Source organism: Eptesicus fuscus, chromosome 11, assembly GCF_027574615.1.
Source record: "Eptesicus fuscus isolate TK198812 chromosome 11, DD_ASM_mEF_20220401, whole genome shotgun sequence".
Lineage (NCBI taxonomy): Eukaryota > Metazoa > Chordata > Mammalia > Chiroptera > Vespertilionidae > Eptesicus > Eptesicus fuscus.
The window spans coordinates 53,848,632-53,869,577 of record NC_072483.1 but is presented as its reverse complement, the minus strand read 5'-3'; the positions used below and the strand labels follow the sequence as shown (position 1 = coordinate 53,869,577).

The following is a 20,946-nucleotide window of genomic DNA, read 5'->3' as shown; positions in this document are numbered from 1 at the left end:
TTAGCTAAAAGTCAAACTCTTAATATATATTTTTGTGTCTTGGTTTCCTTTCAGATCCTCCAGGACCACCTTCAAATGCACGTGTCACTGATACTACGAAGAAATCTGCTTCTTTAGCATGGGGCAAGCCTCATTATGATGGTGGACTTGAAATCACTGGCTATATTGTAGAGCATCAAAAAGTAGGAGAGGAGGCCTGGATAAAAGATACCACAGGAACTGCCCTCAGAATCACTGAGTTTGTTGTCCCTGATCTTCAGACTAAAGAAAAATACAATTTTAGAATCAGTGCCATCAATGATGCAGGTGTTGGGGAGCCAGCACTGGTTCCAGATGTAGAAATTGTGGAAAGGGAAATGGCTCCTGATTTCGAACTAGATGCTGAGCTTCGAAGAACCCTTGTTGTTAGAGCAGGACTCAGTATTAGAATATTTGTGCCAATCAAAGGTCGCCCTGCTCCTGAAGTGACATGGACCAAAGATGATATCAACCTTAAAACCCGAGCAAACATTGAAAACACAGAATCATTCACTCTTCTGATTATCCCAGAATGTAACAGATATGACACCGGTAAATTTGTGATGACTATCGAAAATCCTGCTGGGAAGAAAAGTGGCTTTGTCAACGTCAGAGTCTTGGATACACCAGGACCCGTCCTTAACCTGAGGCCTACTGACATCACAAAGGACAGTGTCACCCTGCACTGGGACCTCCCTCTGGTAGATGGGGGCTCACGTATAACAAACTATATTGTGGAGAAACGAGAAGCAACAAGAAAATCTTACACCACAGTCTCCACTAAGTGCCATAAATGCACATATAAAGTTACCGGCTTGACCGAAGGGTGTGAATACTTCTTCAGAGTGATGGCAGAGAATGAATACGGAATTGGTGTCCCAACAGAAACAACAGAACCTGTGAAAGCCTCCGAAGCACCTTTACCCCCAGAAAGTCTGAACATCATGGACATAACCAAGAGCACGGTCAGCCTGGCATGGCCCAAACCAAAACACGATGGTGGCAGTAAGATCACTGGCTACGTGATTGAAGCCCAGAGAAAAGGCTCTGACCAGTGGACCCACATTACAACCGTGAAAGGGTTAGAATGTGTGGTGAAGAATCTCACTGAAGGGGAAGAGTACACCTTCCAAGTGATGGCAGTGAACAGTGCAGGGCGAAGTGCCCCTAGAGAAAGCAGACCTGTCATTGTCAAGGAGCAGACAATGCTCCCAGAATTGGATCTCCGTGGCATTTATCAGAAATTAGTCATTGCCAGAGCTGGTGACAACATCAAAGTAGAAATCCCAGTGCTTGGTCGACCAAAGCCCACAGTGACATGGAAAAAAGGAGACCAGATTCTTAAACAGACACAGAGAGTTAATTTTGAAAATACAGCAACGTCAACCATCTTAAATATCAACGAGTGTGTAAGAAGTGATAGTGGGCCCTATCCATTAACTGCAAGGAACATTGTAGGAGAGGTTGGTGATGTCATCACCATTCAAGTCCATGATATTCCAGGACCACCGACTGGACCAATCAAATTCGATGAAGTTTCATCTGATTTTGTAACCTTCTCTTGGGACCCACCTGAGAACGATGGAGGTGTACCAATAAGCAACTATGTAGTAGAAATACGACAGACTGACAGTACTACATGGACTGAATTAGCAAGCACTGTTATACGCACTACCTATAAAGCCACCCGCCTTACTACCGGAGTGGAATATCAATTCCGGGTAAAAGCTCAAAATAGATATGGAGTTGGACCAGGCATCACATCCGCATCAGTAGTTGCCAATTATCCATTTAAGGTTCCTGGGCCTCCTGGTACCCCTCAGGTAACTGCAGTTACCAAGGACTCAATGACAATTAGCTGGCATGAACCTCTCTCTGATGGTGGAAGCCCCATTTTAGGATACCACATTGAAAGAAAAGAACGAAATGGTATACTCTGGCAGACCGTGAGCAAAGCATTAGTACCAGGCAACATTTTCAAATCAACTGGACTTACAGATGGTATTGCTTATGAGTTCCGAGTGATCGCAGAAAACATGGCAGGCAAAAGCAAGCCGAGCAAGCCATCTGAACCCACGCTTGCTTTGGATCCCATCGACCCACCTGGGAAACCAGTTCCTCTTAATATTACTAGACACACCGTGACACTTAAATGGGCTAAGCCTGAATATACTGGAGGCTTTAAAATTACTAGTTATATAGTTGAAAAGAGAGACCTTCCTAATGGACGGTGGCTGAAGGCCAACTTCAGCAACATTTTGGAGAATGAATTTACAGTCAGTGGCCTAACAGAAGATGCTGCATATGAATTCCGCGTGATTGCCAAAAATGCTGCAGGTGCTATTAGTCCACCATCTGAGCCATCAGATGCTATCACGTGCAGGGATGACATTGAAGCACCAAGGATCATGGTGGATATTAGATTTAAGGACACAATTATACTGAAAGCAGGTGAAGCATTCAAGCTGGAAGCTGATGTTTCAGGTCGCCCTCCTCCAACAATGGAATGGACCAAAGATGGAAAGGAGCTGGAAGGCACAGGGAAATTAGAAATAAAAATTGCAGATTTCTCTACTAATCTGGTAAACAAGGATTCATCAAGAAGGGATGGTGGTGCCTATACCCTTACAGCAACTAATCCTGGGGGTTTTGCCAAACATATTTTCAATGTCAAAGTTCTTGATAGACCAGGCCCACCGGAAGGACCTTTAGTTGTATCCGATGTGACATCAGAAAAATGTGTATTGTCCTGGTTGCCTCCCCTGGATGATGGAGGTGCCAAAATTGATCATTATGTGGTTCAGAAACGTGAAACCAGCAGATTGGCATGGACAAATGTAGCCGCAGAAGTTCAAGTAACAAAACTAAAGGTTACTAAACTTTTGAAAGGCAATGAATACATCTTCCGCGTTATGGCAGTAAATAAATATGGAGTCGGAGAGCCACTGGAATCAGAACCTGTGCTTGCAGTGGATCCTTATGGACCCCCTGATCCACCCAAAAACCCTGAAGTCACAACTATTACTAAAGATTCAATGGTTGTCTGCTGGGGACATCCTGATTCTGATGGCGGAAGTGAAATCATAAACTATATTGTGGAACGGCGTGATAAAGCTGGGCAACGCTGGGTGAAATGCAACAAAAAAACTGTTACTGATTTAAGATTTAAAGTGTCTGGACTGACAGAAGGACATGAATATGAGTTCAGGATTATGGCTGAGAATGCTGCTGGAATTAGTGCACCAAGCTCTACCAGTCCATTTTATAAGGCTTGTGATGCTGTGTTTAAACCTGGCCCACCAGGTAACCCACGTGTTCTAGATTCAAGCAGATCATCCATTTCAATTGCTTGGAATAAACCCATCTATGATGGCGGCTCAGAAATCACCGGGTATATGGTGGAGATTGCCCTTCCAGAGGAAGATGAATGGCAGATTGTCACTCCACCAGCTGGACTCAAGGCAACTTCTTACACCATCACCAATCTCATAGAGAATCAGGAGTATAAAATCCGAATCTATGCCATGAATTCTGAAGGAATTGGAGAACCTGCACTTGTTCCTGGAACTCCAAAGGCTGAAGACAGGTTGCTGCCTCCAGAGATTGAACTGGATGCTGACCTGCGCAAAGTTGTTACTATAAGAGCTTGTTGTACCCTGAGACTTTTTGTTACAATCAAAGGCAGGCCTGCGCCTGAGGTGAAGTGGAGCCGGGAACATGGAGAATCTTTGGATAAAGCTAGCATTGATTCCACAAGCTCTTACACCCTGCTTATTGTTGGAAATGTAAACAGATTCGACAGTGGCAAATACATACTAACCTTAGAAAACAGCTCAGGCAGCAAATCTGCATTTGTCAATGTTAGAGTACTGGATACACCAGGCCCTCCACAGGATCTGAAGGTAAAGGAGGTCACTAAGACATCTGTCACGTTAACATGGGAGCCTCCTCTCATTGATGGAGGTTCAAAAATAAAGAACTACATTGTTGAAAAGCGGGAATCAACAAGAAAAGCATATTCAACTGTTGCAACAAATTGCCACAAGACTTCCTGGAAGGTAGACCAGCTTCAAGAAGGCTGCAGTTACTATTTTAGGGTTCTTGCTGAAAATGAATATGGCATCGGACTGCCTGCCGAAACTGCAGAATCTGTGAAAGCATCAGAACGACCTCTTCCTCCAGGCAAAATAACTTTGGTGGATGTCACAAGAAACAGCGTGTCGCTTTCTTGGGAGAAACCAGAACATGATGGAGGCAGCCGAATTCTAGGCTATATTGTAGAGATGCAGAGCAAAGGCAGTGACAAATGGGTCACGTGTGCCACGGTCAAAGTCACTGAAGCCACTATAACTGGATTAATTCAGGGTGAAGAATACTCTTTCCGTGTTTCAGCTCAGAATGAAAAGGGCATCAGTGATCCTAGACAACTGAGTGTGCCAGTAATTGCCAAAGATCTTGTCATTCCACCAGCCTTCAAACTCCTCTTCAATACTTTCACTGTACTGGCAGGTGAAGACCTAAAAGTTGATGTTCCATTCATTGGACGTCCTCCACCAGCTGTAACCTGGCTTAAAGATGAGGTGCCACTGAAGCAGACAACTAGAGTAAATGCAGAGAGCACAGAAAATAATTCATTATTGACAATAAAGGAAGCCTGCCGAGAAGATGTTGGACATTACACGGTTAAACTGACAAACTCAGCTGGTGAAGCCACTGAAATTCTTAATATTGTTGTTCTCGACAAACCAGGGCCTCCAACCGGACCAGTTAAAATAGATGAAGTGACGGCTGATAGTATTACTCTTTCCTGGGGCCCACCTAAATATGATGGTGGAAGTTCTATCAATAATTACATTGTAGAAAAACGGGACACTTCCACAACCACCTGGCAAATTGTGTCAGCTACTGTTGCAAGGACAACAATAAAAGCTTGCAGATTAAAGACTGGATGTGAATATCAGTTTAGGATTGCAGCTGAAAACAGATATGGAAAGAGCACCTACCTCAATTCAGAGCCTATTGTAGCCCAGTATCCATTCAAAGTTCCTGGTCCTCCTGGCACACCATTTGTAACGCTCTCCTCCAAGGACAGCATGGAAGTACGATGGAACGAGCCAGTCAATGATGGAGGTAGCAAAGTCATTGGCTATCATCTAGAACGCAAGGAAAGAAATAGCATCCTCTGGGTTAAGTTGAATAAAACGCCTATTCCTCAAACCAAGTTTAAAACAACTGGCCTTGAGGAAGGCATTGAATATGAATTTAGAGTCTGTGCAGAGAACATTGTGGGCATTGGCAAGCCAAGCAAAGTGTCAGAATGCTACGTAGCTCGTGACCCATGTGATCCACCAGGGCGGCCAGAGGCCATCATTGTCACGCGGAATTCTGTGACTCTTCAGTGGAAGAAACCCACCTATGATGGCGGAAGCAAGATCACTGGTTATATTGTTGAGAAGAAAGAACTACCTGAGGGCCGTTGGATGAAAGCTAGTTTTACAAATGTCATTGACACTCAATTTGAAGTAACTGGCCTAGTTGAAGATCATAGGTATGAGTTCCGGGTTATAGCTCGAAATGCTGCAGGAGTGTTGAGCGAGCCATCAGAAAGCACAGGAGCAATAACAGCAAGAGATGAGGTAGATCCACCACGAATAAGTATGGATCCCAAATACAAAGAAACAATTGTGGTCCATGCTGGTGAATTCTTCAAGATTGATGCAGATGTTCGTGGCAAACCAATACCAACTATTCAATGGATAAAAGGTGATCAGGAGCTATCAAATACAACTCGATTAGAAATAAAGAGCACTGACTTTGCCACCAGTCTCAGTGTAAAGGATGCAGTACGTGTTGACAGTGGAAATTACATACTGACGGCCAAAAATGTTGCAGGCGAGAGATCGGTTACTGTAAATGTCAAAGTTCTTGATAAACCAGGGCCACCTGAAGGACCTGTTGTTATAACAGGAGTTACAGCAGAAAAATGCACAGTGGCTTGGAAACCCCCACTACAGGATGGTGGGAGTGATATCATAAATTATATTGTGGAAAGGAGAGAAACCAGCCGCTTAGTTTGGACTGTGGTTGATGCCAATGTGCAAACTCTCAGCTGCAAGGTGACTAAGCTTCTTGAAGGCAATGAATATATGTTTCGTATAATGGCTGTAAACAAATATGGTGTTGGTGAACCTCTTGAATCTGAGCCAGTAATTGCTAAGAATCCATTTGTAGTACCAGATGCACCAAAGGCTCCAGAAATCACGGCAGTGACCAAGGACTCAATGATTGTTGTATGGGAAAGGCCAGCTTCTGATGGTGGCAGTGAAATTCTTGGATATGTTCTTGAAAAACGAGATAAAGAGGGCATTCGATGGACAAGATGCCACAAACGTTTGATTGGGGAGTTGCGCTTGAGGGTAACTGGACTCATAGAAAATCACAGTTATGAATTCAGAGTGTCAGCTGAGAATGCTGCTGGACTTAGTGAACCAAGCCCACCTTCCGCTTACCAAAAGGCTTGTGATCCCATTTATAAACCAGGACCCCCAAACAACCCAAAAGTCACAGATATTACCAGATCTTCTGTCTTCCTTTCTTGGAGCAAACCAATATATGATGGTGGCTGTGAAATTCAAGGTTACATTGTTGAACAATGTGATGTGAGTGTTGGTGAATGGACAATGTGCACTCCACCAACTGGAATCAATAAAACAAACTTAGAAGTAGAGAAGCTGTTGGAAAAGCATGAGTACAACTTCCGCATCTGTGCTGTTAATAAAGCTGGAGTTGGAGAACATGCTGATGTCCCTGGACCTATTCTAGTGGAAGAAAAATTGGAAGCACCAGACATTGATCTTGACCTAGAACTAAGGAAAATTATAAATATAAGGGCAGGTGGCTCCTTAAGGTTATTTGTTCCTATTAAAGGTCGTCCTACACCAGAAGTGAAATGGGGGAAAATGGATGGTGAAATCCGAGATGCAGCTATAATTGATGTCACTAGCAGTTTCACCTCCCTTGTTCTTGACAATGTCAACCGATATGATAGTGGGAAATATACACTCACCTTAGAAAACAGCAGTGGAACAAAGTCTGCCTTTGTTACTGTGAGAGTCCTAGACACACCAAGTCCACCTGTTAACCTGAAAGTCACAGAAATCACAAAAGACTCAGTATCAATTACATGGGAACCTCCTTTGCTGGATGGTGGCTCCAAAATAAAAAATTACATTGTTGAGAAACGCGAAGCCACAAGAAAATCATATGCTGCAGTTGTAACAAATTGCCATAAGAATTCTTGGAAAATTGATCAGCTCCAAGAAGGTTGCAGTTATTACTTTAGAGTCACAGCTGAAAATGAGTATGGCATTGGCCTTCCTGCCCGCACTGCTGATCCAATTAAGGTTGCAGAAGTCCCACAACCTCCAGGAAAAATAACTGTGGATGATGTCACCAGAAACAGTGTCTCCTTGAGTTGGACAAAGCCTGAACATGATGGTGGCAGTAAAATAATTCAGTATATTGTGGAAATGCAAGCTAAACACAGTGAGAAATGGTCAGAGTGTGCACGAGTCAAGTCCCTTGAAGCAGTAATTACCAACCTAACTCAGGGAGAAGAATATCTTTTTAGAGTTGTTGCTGTAAATGAAAAGGGGAGAAGTGACCCTAGGTCCCTTGCAGTTCCAATAGTTGCCAAAGATCTGGTCATTGAGCCAGATGTAAGACCTGCATTCAATAATTATAGTGTACAGGTTGGACAAGATTTGAAAATAGAAGTGCCAATTTCTGGACGTCCTAAGCCAACCATTACATGGACGAAAGACGGTGCTCCACTGAAGCAGACTACAAGAATCAATGTTACAGATTCACTTGACCTCACTGTACTCAGTATTAAAGAAACTCATAAGGATGATGGTGGACAGTATGGAATCACAGTTGCTAATATTGTTGGTCAGAAAACAGCATCCATTGAAATTATAACTCTAGATAAACCTGATCCTCCAAAAGGACCTGTTAAATTTGATGAAGTCAGTGCTGAAAGTATTACATTATCTTGGGAACCTCCATTATATACCGGGGGTTGCCAGATAACCAACTACATTGTTCAGAAAAGAGATACAACCACCACAGTATGGGAAGTTGTTTCTGCTACTGTTGCCAGAACTACACTCAAAGTAACCAAACTGAAAACTGGTACGGAATACCAATTCAGAATATTTGCTGAAAACAGATATGGACAAAGCTTTGCTTTGGACTCTAGTCCAATTGTAGCTCAATATCCCTACAAAGAACCTGGCCCTCCAGGCACACCATTTGTCACAGCCATTTCCAAAGATTCCATGGTTGTACAGTGGCATGAACCAATTAATAATGGCGGAAGCCCAGTTATAGGTTACCACCTTGAAAGAAAGGAAAGAAATAGTATTTTGTGGACAAAAGTCAACAAAACTATTATTCATGACACCCAGTTTAAAGCAGTCAATCTTGAAGAAGGCATTGAATATGAATTCAGAGTTTATGCTGAAAATATTGTTGGTGTAGGCAAAGCAAGCAAGAATTCTGAATGCTATGTAGCGAGAGATCCCTGTGACCCACCAGGAACCCCAGAAGCAATAATTGTTAAAAGAAATGAGATCACTTTACAATGGACCAAACCCGTATATGATGGTGGAAGTGTGATTACAGGTTACATCGTAGAAAAACGTGATTTGCCTGAGGGTCGTTGGATGAAAGCTAGTTTCACAAATGTCATTGAAACTCAATTTACTGTGTCAGGTCTTACTGAAGATCAAAGATATGAATTCAGAGTCATTGCAAAGAATGCAGCTGGTACAGTAAGTAAACCCTCTGACAGTACCGGACCAATAACTGCCAAGGATGAGGTTGAACTCCCACGAATTTCAATGGACCCAAAATTCAGAGACACAATTGTGGTGAATGCTGGAGAAACATTCAGGCTTGAGGCTGATGTCCATGGAAAGCCCCTGCCTACCATTGAGTGGTTAAGGGGAGATAAAGAAGTTGAAGAATCTGCTAGATGTGAAATAAAAAACACAGATTTCAAGGCTTTACTTATTATAAAGGATGCCATTAGAATTGATGGTGGACAGTATATTTTAAGAGCCTCCAATGTTGCAGGTTCTAAGTCATTCCCGGTAAATGTGAAAGTGTTAGATAGACCGGGACCTCCAGAAGGACCAGTTCAGGTTACTGGAGTCACCGCTGAAAAATGCACTTTAACCTGGTCTCCACCACTGCAAGATGGTGGCAGTGACATTTCTCACTATGTTGTTGAAAAGAGAGAAACGAGTCGACTTGCCTGGACTGTGGTGGCTTCCCAAGTTGTGACCAACTCTCTGAAAGTAACCAAACTCTTAGAAGGAAATGAATATATTTTCCGTATAATGGCTGTCAACAAATATGGTGTTGGAGAGCCTTTGGAATCTGCACCGGTACTCATGAAAAATCCGTTTGTGCTCCCTGGACCACCAAAAAGCCTGGAAGTCACGAACATTGCCAAGGACTCCATGACTGTCTGTTGGAACCGTCCAGATAGTGATGGTGGAAGTGAGATTATAGGTTACATTGTAGAGAAAAGAGACAGAAGTGGCATTAGGTGGATAAAATGTAATAAACGCCGTATTACGGATTTGCGTCTAAGAGTGACGGGATTAACAGAAGATCATGAGTATGAATTCCGAGTCTCTGCAGAAAATGCTGCTGGGGTTGGAGAACCAAGTCCAGCGACAGTTTATTATAAGGCTTGCGATCCTGTTTTTAAACCTGGCCCGCCCACCAATGCACACGCTGTAGACACCACTAAAAATTCAATTACAGTTGCCTGGGGTAAACCCATCTATGACGGTGGCAGTGAGATCCTGGGATATGTAGTAGAAATCTGTAAAGCAGACGAAGAGGAATGGCAAATAGTTACTCCACCAACTGGCCTGAAAGTCACTCGATTTGAAATTTCAAAACTCATTGAACACCAAGAGTATAAAATACGAGTCTGTGCCCTCAATAAAGTTGGCTTAGGTGAGGCTACATCAGTTCCTGGTACTGTGAAACCAGAAGATAAACTTGAAGCACCTGAACTTGACCTTGATTCTGAATTGAGGAAAGGGATTGTTGTAAGAGCTGGTGGATCTGCCAGAATTCACATCCCATTCAAAGGCCGTCCAACACCTGAGATCACTTGGTCTCGAGAGGAAGGTGAATTCACAGATAAGGTTCAAATTGAAAAGGGAGAAAACTATACCCATCTATCAATAGATAACTGTGATAGAAATGATGCTGGGAAATATATTCTTAAGCTGGAAAACAGCAGTGGATCTAAATCTGCTTTTGTGACTGTGAAAGTTCTGGATACCCCAGGACCACCACAGAATTTGACAGTCAAAGAAGTGAAAAAAGACTCTGTCATCCTGGTGTGGGAACCACCCATCATTGATGGAGGTGCAAAGATCAAGAACTATGTTATCGACAAACGTGAGTCAACCAGAAAAGCGTATGCTAATGTGAGCAATAAATGCAACAAAACAAGCTTTAAAGTTGAGAATCTTACAGAAGGATCCATTTATTACTTTAGAGTTATGGCTGAAAATGAATTTGGAGTTGGTGTTCCAGTAGAAACTGTTGATGCTGTGAAAGCTGCTGAACCTCCTTCCCCACCAGGAAAGGTTACACTCACTGATGTGTCACAAACCAGTGCGTCGCTTATGTGGGAGAAACCTGAACATGATGGTGGTAGCAGAATCCTGGGGTATGTTGTTGAAATGCAGCCCAAGGGAACTGAAAAATGGAGTGTTGTGGCTGAATCCAAAGTCTGTAATGCAGTTGTTACTGGTTTGAGTTCTGGACAAGAGTATCAGTTCCGTGTCAAGGCTTACAATGAGAAGGGAAAAAGTGATCCAAGAGTGCTTGGTGTTCCGGTCATAGCCAAGGACTTGACTATACAGCCTAGTCTTAAGTTGCCATTTAACACATATACTGTCCAAGCTGGAGAAGATCTTAAAGTCGAAATTCCAGTTATTGGCCGACCAAGACCTAAAATATCATGGATCAAAGATGGTGATACTCTTAAACAGACAACAAGAGTAAATATTGAGGAAACAGCTACTTCCACTATTTTGCACATTAAAGAAAGTAACAAAGATGACTTTGGAAAATACACCATAACAGCAACAAATAGTGCAGGTGAGGCAACAGAAAATCTCAGCATTATCGTTTTGGAAAAGCCTGGACCTCCAGTTGGACCAGTTCGGTTTGATGAAGTTAGTGCAGACTTTGTGGTCATCTCTTGGGAACCTCCAGCCTATACTGGTGGCTGCCAAATAAGCAACTACATTGTAGAAAAGCGCGATACAACCACTACCACTTGGCAGATGGTATCAGCAACAGTTGCAAGAACAACAATTAAAATAAGCAAACTGAAAACAGGCACAGAATACCAGTTTAGAATTTTTGCTGAAAACAGGTATGGAAAAAGCACCTCTCTGGATTCTAAACCAGTTGTTGTACAATATCCATTTAAAGTACCTGGACCACCTGGAACTCCTTTTGTGACATCAATCTCAAAAGATCAAATGCTTGTTCAGTGGCATGAGCCAGTTAATGATGGAGGTAGCAAAGTTATTGGCTATCATCTTGAACAGAAAGAAAAGAACAGCATTTTATGGATCAAATTAAATAAGAGTCCCATTCAAGATACCAAATTCAAAACAACGGGGCTTGATGAAGGCCTTGAGTATGAGTTCAAAGTTTCTGCTGAAAATATTGTTGGCATCGGTAAGCCTAGCAAAGTGTCCGAATGTTTTGTTGCTCGTGATCCATGTGACCCACCTGGTCGCCCTGAAGCCATTGTTATTACAAGAAACAGTGTCACACTAACATGGAAGAAACCTGCCTACGATGGTGGTAGCAAAATAACAGGTTACATTGTGGAAAAGAAAGACCTACCTGATGGCCGTTGGATGAAAGCCAGCTTTACCAATGTATTAGAGACTGAATTTACAGTGAGTGGACTTGTGGAAGACCAAAGATATGAATTTAGAGTAATTGCAAGAAATGCAGCTGGCAACTTTAGTGAACCATCTGAAAGCACGGGTGCCATTACTGCAAGAGATGAAATTGATGCACCAAACGCCTCACTGGATCCAAAATATAGAGATGTCATCATTGTTCACGCAGGAGAGACTTTTGTCCTTGAAGCTGATATCCGCGGCAAACCTATACCTGATGTTGTTTGGTTAAAAGATGGAAAAGAGATTGAAGAAACAGCTGCTAGAATGGAAATCAAATCTACTATTCAGAAAACAACTCTTGTTGTCAAAGACTGCATACGTACTGATGGAGGACAATACATTCTGAAACTGAGCAATGTAGGCGGTACAAAGTCTATACCAATCACTGTAAAGGTACTTGACAGGCCAGGGCCTCCTGAAGGGCCTCTCAAAGTTTCTGGGGTTACTGCTGAAAAATGTTACCTGGCATGGAATCCACCTTTACAAGACGGCGGTGCTAATATTTCACATTACATCATTGAAAAGAGAGAGACAAGCAGGCTTTCCTGGACCCAGGTTTCAACTGAGGTACAGGCCCTTAACTACAAAGTCACTAAACTTCTTCCTGGTAATGAGTACATTTTCCGTGTCATGGCTGTTAATAAGTATGGCATTGGAGAGCCCTTGGAATCTGAGCCTGTCATAGCCTGTAATCCTTATAAGCCACCAGGTCCTCCTTCACCACCTGAAGTCTCAGCAATCACCAAAGATTCTATGGTGGTAACATGGACACGCCCAGTGGATGACGGAGGTGCTGAAATTGAGGGTTATATTCTTGAAAAACGAGATAAGGAAGGCATCAGATGGATCAAGTGTAACAAGAAAACACTAACAGACCTCCGAATGAGGGTAACTGGCCTCACCGAAGGTCATTCCTATGAATTCAGAGTTGCTGCTGAAAATGCAGCTGGTGTGGGTGAACCTAGTGAGCCATCTGTTTTCTATCGTGCATGTGATGCTTTGTACCCACCAGGTCCACCAAGTAATCCAAAAGTGACAGACACTTCCAGGTCCTCTGTCTCCCTGGCATGGAATAAGCCAATTTACGATGGTGGTGCACCTGTTAAGGGCTATGTTATTGAAGTCAAAGAAGCCACTGCTGATGAATGGACAACTTGCACTCCACCAACAGGATTACAAGGAAAGCAGTTCACAGTGACTGAGCTTAAAGAAAATACTGAATATAATTTCCGTATTTGTGCCATCAATTCTGAAGGTGTAGGTGAACCTGCAACTATACCTGGTTCGGTCGTTGCTCAAGATCGGCTAGAGCCACCAGAAATAGAACTTGATGCTGATCTCAGAAAGGTGGTCATTCTCCGTGCAAGTACTACTTTACGCTTATTTGTCACTATCAAAGGTCGACCGGAACCTGAAGTTAAATGGGAAAAGGCTGATGCCATTCTCACTGAGAGGGCCCAGATTGAGGTGACCAGCTCATATACAATGTTGGTCATTGATAATGTTACCAGATTTGACAGTGGCCGGTATAATCTGACACTAGAAAATAACAGTGGCTCCAAAACGGCTTTTGTTAATGTCAGAGTTCTTGACTCACCAAGTGCCCCGGAGAATTTGACTGTAAGAGAAGTGAAGAAAGACTCGGTGACATTGTCTTGGGAACCACCACTTATTGATGGAGGAGCTAAGATTACAAACTACATCGTCGAAAAACGAGAAGCTACAAGGAAAGCATATGCTACTGTGACAAACAATTGCACTAAGAACACTTTTAAAATTGAAAATCTACAAGAAGGATGTTCTTACTACTTCCGAGTCTTGGCATCCAATGAATATGGGATTGGTTTGCCAGCTGAAACAACTGAGCCCATCAAAGCATCTGAACCACCCCTCCCACCTGGAAGAGTAACTCTTGTTGATGTGACTCGTAACACAGCTACAATTAAGTGGGAAAAACCAGAAAGTGACGGTGGCAGCAAAATTACTGGTTATGTAGTTGAAATGCAGACTAAAGGGAGTGAGAAATGGAGCACTTGCACACAAGTTAAGACTCTAGAAGCAACTGTATCTGGCCTAACTACAGGAGAAGAGTATGTCTTCAGGGTAGCTGCAGTTAATGAAAAAGGAAGAAGTGATCCAAGACAACTCGGAGTGCCAGTAATTGCAAGGGATATTGAAATAGAGCCTTCAGTTGAGCTTCCTTTCAATACGTTCAATGTAAAAGCTAGAGACCAGCTTAAGATTGATATTCCATTCAAAGGAAGACCTCAAGCTACGATAAGCTGGAAAAAAGATGGCCAGATTCTTAAGGAGACAACCAGAGTCAATGTTACTTCTTCAAAGACTGTAACATCACTGTCTATTAAGGAAGCTTCAAGGGAAGATGTTGGAACTTACGAATTATGTGTTTCAAACAGTGCTGGGTCCATAACAGTTCCTATTACAGTAATTGTCCTTGACAAACCAGGACCTCCAGGACCTATACAGATTGATGAGGTTAGCTGTGACAATATAACTATTTCTTGGAATCCTCCAGAATATGATGGTGGCTGCCAAATTAGCAATTATATTGTTGAAAAGAGAGAAACTACTTCCACAACATGGCATGTAATTTCACAAGCAGTTGCAAGAACATCCATTAAAGTAGTGCGTCTGACAACAGGGAGTGAGTATCAGTTCCGTGTTTGTGCAGAAAACCGCTATGGAAAGAGCTCCTACAGTGAATCTTCAGCTGTTGTTGCAGAGTATCCATTCAGTCCCCCAGGGCCTCCTGGTACACCTAAAGTTGTGCATGCCACAAAATCTACCATGCTGGTCAGCTGGCAAATACCAGTTAATGATGGAGGAAGTCAAGTAATTGGATATCACCTTGAGTATAAAGAAAGAAGCAGCATTCTTTGGTCAAAAGCAAATAAAATTCTCATCCCCAATACTCAAATGAAAGTCTCCGGCCTTGATGAAGGACTGATGTATGAGTACCGTGTATATGCTGTGAATATTGCCGGAATCGGCAAATGCAGTAAAGCCTGTGAACCAGTCCCTGCACGAGATCCCTGTGACCCTCCTGGACAACCTGAAGTCACAAATATCACAAGAAAATCAGTGTCACTTAAATGGTCTAAACCACGTTATGATGGTGGAGCTAAGATCACAGGATACATTATTGAACGTAGAGAACTACCAGATGGCCGGTGGCTGAAGTGCAATTTTACTAACGTACAAGAAACATACTTTGAAGTAACTGAACTTACTGAAGATCAGCGTTATGAATTCCGGGTTTTTGCAAGGAATGCTGCTGACTCAGTTAGTGAACCCTCTGAATCCACTGGACCCATTACAGTTAAAGACGATGTTGAGGCTCCAAGAATTATGATGGATGTCAAGTTCCGAGATGTTATTGTTGTCAAAGCTGGAGAAGTCCTTAAGATAAATGCTGACATTGCAGGGCGACCTCTGCCAGTAGTTTCCTGGACCAAGGATGGTGTAGAAATTGAAGAAAGGGCAAGAACAGAAATTGTCTCAACGGACTTTCATACTTCATTAACAGTGAAAGACTGTGTCAGACGAGACACTGGGCAGTACGTACTAACAGTGAAGAATGTTGCAGGAACTCGGTCTATGGCAGTTAATTGCAAAGTCCTTGATAAGCCTGGCCCACCAGCAGGACCAATTGAGATAAATGGCCTCACCTCTGAGAAATGCTCTCTTTCCTGGGGACCGCCCCAAGAAGATGGCGGTGCAAGTATCGACCATTACATTGTAGAAAAACGTGAAACAAGCCGCCTTGCATGGACAATATGTGAAGGAGAGTTAAAGACAACATCCTGTAAAATCACCAAGTTACTCAAAGGCAATGAATACATCTTTAGAGTAACAGGTGTTAATAAATATGGTGTTGGTGAGCCCCTAGAGAGTGTGGCTGTAAAGGCACTAGACCCATTTACAGTCCCAAGTCCTCCCACATCTTTGGAAATTACATCTGTGACCAAAGAGTTCATGACACTTTGCTGGTCGAGACCTGAGAGTGATGGAGGGAGTGAGATCTCTGGATATATCATTGAAAGACGAGAGAAAAATGGTCTACGATGGGTGCGTGTAAACAAAAAACCAGTTTATGACTTGAGAGTGAAATCAACAGGACTCCGGGAAGGATGTGAATATGAGTATAGGGTTTTTGCAGAAAATGCTGCTGGCCTAAGCCTTCCAAGTGAAACATCTCCCTTAATTCGGGCAGAAGATCCAGTGTTCTTACCATCTCCTCCATCCAAACCGAAAGTTGTAGACTCTGGCAAGACAAATATAACTATTAGCTGGGTTAAGCCTTTATTTGATGGTGGAGCCCCAATAACTGGATACACTGTAGAATACAAAACATCCGATGAAACTGACTGGACAATTGCCATTCAGAGCTTAAGAGGCACAGAATATACAATAAATGGACTAACAACAGGAGCCGAATATATTTTCAGAGTAAGATCTGTCAATAAGATGGGTGCTAGTGATCCCAGTGATAGTTCTGATCCCCAGATAGCAAAAGAAAGAGAAGAAGAACCTGTATTTGATCTTGACAGTGAAATGAGGAAGACCTTGATTGTCAAGGCTGGTTCCTCATTCACCATGACTGTGCCTTTCCGAGGAAGACCAATACCCAATGTCTCATGGAGTAAACCAGACACTGACCTCCGTATTCGAGCTTATATCGATTCCACAGACTCTCGTACCTCACTCACTATTGAAAATGCCAACCGAAATGATTCTGGAAAATACACATTAACAATTCAGAATCATTTGAATGCTGCTTCACTGACCTTAGTTGTCAAAGTTTTAGATTCTCCTGGTCCTCCAGCAAATATTTCTGTACATGATGTCACCAAAGAGTCTGCTGTGGTATCCTGGGATGTTCCTGAAAACGATGGTGGAGCACCAGTGAAGAATTACCACATAGAAAAACGTGAGGCCAGTAAGAAAGCGTGGGTCTCTGTAACCAACAATTGTAACCGCCTCTCCTACAAAGTTACCAACCTACAAGAAGGGGCGATCTACTACTTCAGAGTCTTTGGAGAAAATGAGTTTGGTGTTGGTGCACCAGCTGAAACACAGGAAGGAGTAAAAATAACAGGTATGTTTTAAGAACAAAGAAAATCTTCAAATTCATATTAATTTTCCTAGAATAGTGTGAATCATTCTAATTACTGTTTAATCTTAAATGCTTTTGGTTCACACCTCATATAATTTAAACAAAATGAAATTTCTAATAGAGAAAATTTTTGATAAAAATATAAGTAGATAGTAATATAGTTAGAACTGGATAATGTATGTTAAATTTAAGTACAATTGAATTTGACTAGGTATATTAGCATAGGTGTGCAGAAATTACATGATGAAGTTTCTAACAAGATTGTTCATCATATTTTTCAGTGTTATACCCATAATTAACCTATGATAGATTTTAGCTTTAATCTGGTCACTTGACACTTAATTTTAATTTTAATGCTATGACATGTAATGAATGGCAAAAGCTCAGAAGCCAAACTGGTCATATAAAAAGTAAGAAAGGCTCTAATCAGAGTAGATATATGGCCTTCATTTAAAATTTTTTTCTCTTGACAATGCAGGAAGAATATACATGAATTAAAATATTATAATAATCTTCCCTTTCCTTTGATCTTTTGCTTTCTTAGAAAAACCAAGCCCACCTGAAAAACTTGGAGTAACAAGTGTATCCAAAGATAGCGTTTCCCTGGCCTGGTTGAAACCAGAACACGATGGTGGAAGCAGAATTGTACACTATCTTGTTGAAGCACTAGAAAAAGGACAGAAAAATTGGGTGAAATGTGCTGTGGTAAAGGCAACCCGTCATGTTGTTTCTAGTCTGAGGGAAAACTCTGAATACTTTTTCCGGGTGTTTGCTGAAAACCAAGCTGGTTTGAGTGACCCGAGAGAGCTTCTTCTTCCTGTTCTTGTTAAGGAGCAACTAGGTATGTCTAGTTTTATGTAGAAGAAAAATTTGAAATTATGTGCATTGATCTGAGTTCATCTTTAGAAATTTGTTTTCATCTTCATCTGCCATACTCTTCTTTTTCAGAACCACCTGAAATTGATATGAAGAATTTCCCAAGTCAGACTGTATATGTTAGAGCTGGTTCGAACCTTAAAGTTGACATTCCAATTTCTGGAAAACCACTGCCCAAAGTGACCTTATCAAGAGATGGTGTACCCCTGAAAGCAACCATGAGATTTAATACTGAAGTTACTGCTGAGAACCTAACCATTAATCTGAAAGAAAGCGTTGCTGCTGATGCTGGAAGATATGAGATCACAGCTGCCAACTCCAGTGGAACAACCAAAGCTTTTATTAACATCATTGTGCTGGACAGGCCTGGTCCCCCAACTGGCCCTATTGTTATTAGTGATATAACTGAAGAAAGTGTGACTCTCAAATGGGAGCCACCTAAGTATGATGGTGGAAGTAATGTCACCAATTACATTGTACTCAAGAGAGAGACAAGTACGGCAGTATGGACTGAAGTGTCTGCCACAGTTGCAAGAACCATGATTAAAGTCATGAAATTGACCAAAGGAGAAGAATACCAATTCCGCATCAAGGCAGAAAACCGCTTTGGAATCAGTGATCACATAGATTCAGCTTGTGTGGTTGTCAAACTACCATACAGTAAGTTCTCAATTTTAGCAAAGATCCCTGGTTTTCACTTACATAAATGTTTTAAATGTTTGTATTAACTTATGGCGTTTATCTCTTTTGTAGCAACACCTGGACCACCGTCTACACCATGGATCAATCATGTTACTCGAGAAAGCATCACCGTGGGCTGGCATGAACCAGTGTCCAATGGAGGCAATGCAGTTATAGGCTATCACCTGGAAATGAAAGACAGAAACAGTATTTTATGGCAAAAAGTCAACAAAATGGTCATTCGCACAACTCACTTCAAAGTCACAACAATCAGTGCTGGACTTATTTATGAATTCAGAGTGTATGCCGAAAACGCTGCTGGTATTGGAAAACCCAGCCACCCGTCTGAGCCAGTCCTAGCCATAGATGCCTGTGGTATGTATCTGTCAAGAAAGATGCTTCTGATAACTAAAAATGCAAATCTTGTTTCTGCTAAGCCAAATAATGTTGGCATAGTGCTTGCTACTGATCTGCTTTCTCTTGTTACCACAGAACCACCAAGAAATGTCCGTATCACTGATATTTCAAAGAATTCTGTCAACCTTTCATGGCAACCACCAGCTTTCGATGGAGGAAGCAAGGTGACAGGCTATATTGTTGAAAGACGAGATCTTCCAGATGGCAGGTGGACCAAAGCCAGCTTCACCAATGTCATTGAGACTCAATTCACTGTCTCTGGCTTGACTCAGAATTCGCAGTATGAATTCCGTGTCTTTGCTAGAAATGCTGTTGGTTCCATCAGCAATCCATCCGAGGTTGTGGGCCCCGTTACATGCATCGATACTTATGGTAAGCATTTTTAGCACTTTGAATCCCAACAGCAGTTAACTCAATAGTCATCCTTAATCCATTTGGTCTTAATCTATAGAATAACGTTTAGTATACACTTTAGTTTGATTTTTAGAAGATGTTATCTGGCAGTCTTAGGAAGAACCGGCTGGAATCTAAGGAAAATTCCTTAAGCTCCCCAGGCCTCTTGACTTAACTGTAAAACCGGAGATTTGGACTACAGAATATCTAAAGGGCTTTCCAACTTCAACCTTTTATGATTCTTTGGTTGTATGAGTTGGTGCTTTCACTCTACTTTTTTAAAACATCAGACTCAATAATTAAGACCATGGTTGAGTACCCAGAAAATATTCTTCTTAAATACATGAAAAACTAAACAGAGGTGTTCATGGTAGTATTAGCAGTAGCTAATATTTGGGTACTTTCCATGAATGCTCCCTCTTAGTTCTAATAGCCCTAAGATTAGCTCATTTTACAGAAAAGAAACTGAGGTTTTGAGTGCTTATGTAACTTCTCCAACATCAAACAGCTCATTAGTGATAGGATGGGAATTCAAGCAAACTCCTGAACTCTCTGTACATTGTTGTCAGTCCAAAATATACATACTTGACCATTCTGGAAAGTAAGTAGTATGTTGATTTCAACCATGGTTTAAAACTTAATTTCATCAGAGTTAGGCATCCTGTGATAGTTTTTCTAAGTTTCCCATTTTCCAGGAGGAGCCTCTATAGTGTCCACTCTCATCCTCATGCTAAGAATCCCAGGGCGGCTCTTTATGAATCAGGCTTTGTGAACACTGAATTAGTACTTGTGAGACCAAGAAGCAAGTCAGATTTAGTTCTATTTCTCAAAGTTCTGTCTATGGCCATACCACCCTGAACATGCCCAAACTCATCTGATGTCAGAAGCTAAGCAGGGTCGGGCTTAGTTAGTATTGCCCTAGCCAGTGTGGTTCAGTTGGTTGGAATGTCCTCCTATACCCCAAAAGTTTGTAGGTTCGCTTCCTGGTCAGGGCACATACCCTTGTTTCAGGTTCAATCCCTGACCAGGGCACAGAAGGCAAGGTAACCAATTGATCCAATCGATGTTTTTCACATCAATATTTCTCTCTCTTCCTCTCTCCCTCCCTTCCTCCCTCCTTCCCTCTTCCCTCCTGTCTCTAAAATCAATTTAAAAAGAAATAAAGGGGGGTGGGAAAATTCTAAGAAGCATAGCAGAAAATCTATCCAGGGAAGCATGTAGCTCTTTGCGTAGAGAATTCAGACTTCAAGGGTCTGACATGAACAGCCCACACCAATAAACTGAAAAGGGAAAATAAAAAAGGATAGGAGGTAGTTAAAGTAAGAGAAAGGAGAACCTAGCATGAAAGAAAATGGATAATGGTTATTTTTCAATGATGTTGTCACTATCCTATCTCATTTA

At 42.0% G+C, this 20,946-nt stretch overlaps 1 protein-coding gene across 1 annotated transcript in view; it reads left to right on the top strand.

The window, feature by feature from the left end:
• The window catches only part of TTN (titin), a 281,117-nt gene that overhangs the window by 228,867 nt on the left and 31,304 nt on the right, over positions 1-20,946 (top strand). The window contains exons 276-280 of the mRNA XM_054723165.1: positions 55-17,160; positions 17,723-18,019; positions 18,127-18,714; positions 18,808-19,110; positions 19,228-19,524. Coding sequence (XP_054579140.1) covers positions 55-17,160; positions 17,723-18,019; positions 18,127-18,714; positions 18,808-19,110; positions 19,228-19,524 — 18,591 coding nt within the window. The remainder of the gene's footprint in view (positions 1-54; positions 17,161-17,722; positions 18,020-18,126; positions 18,715-18,807; positions 19,111-19,227; positions 19,525-20,946) is intronic.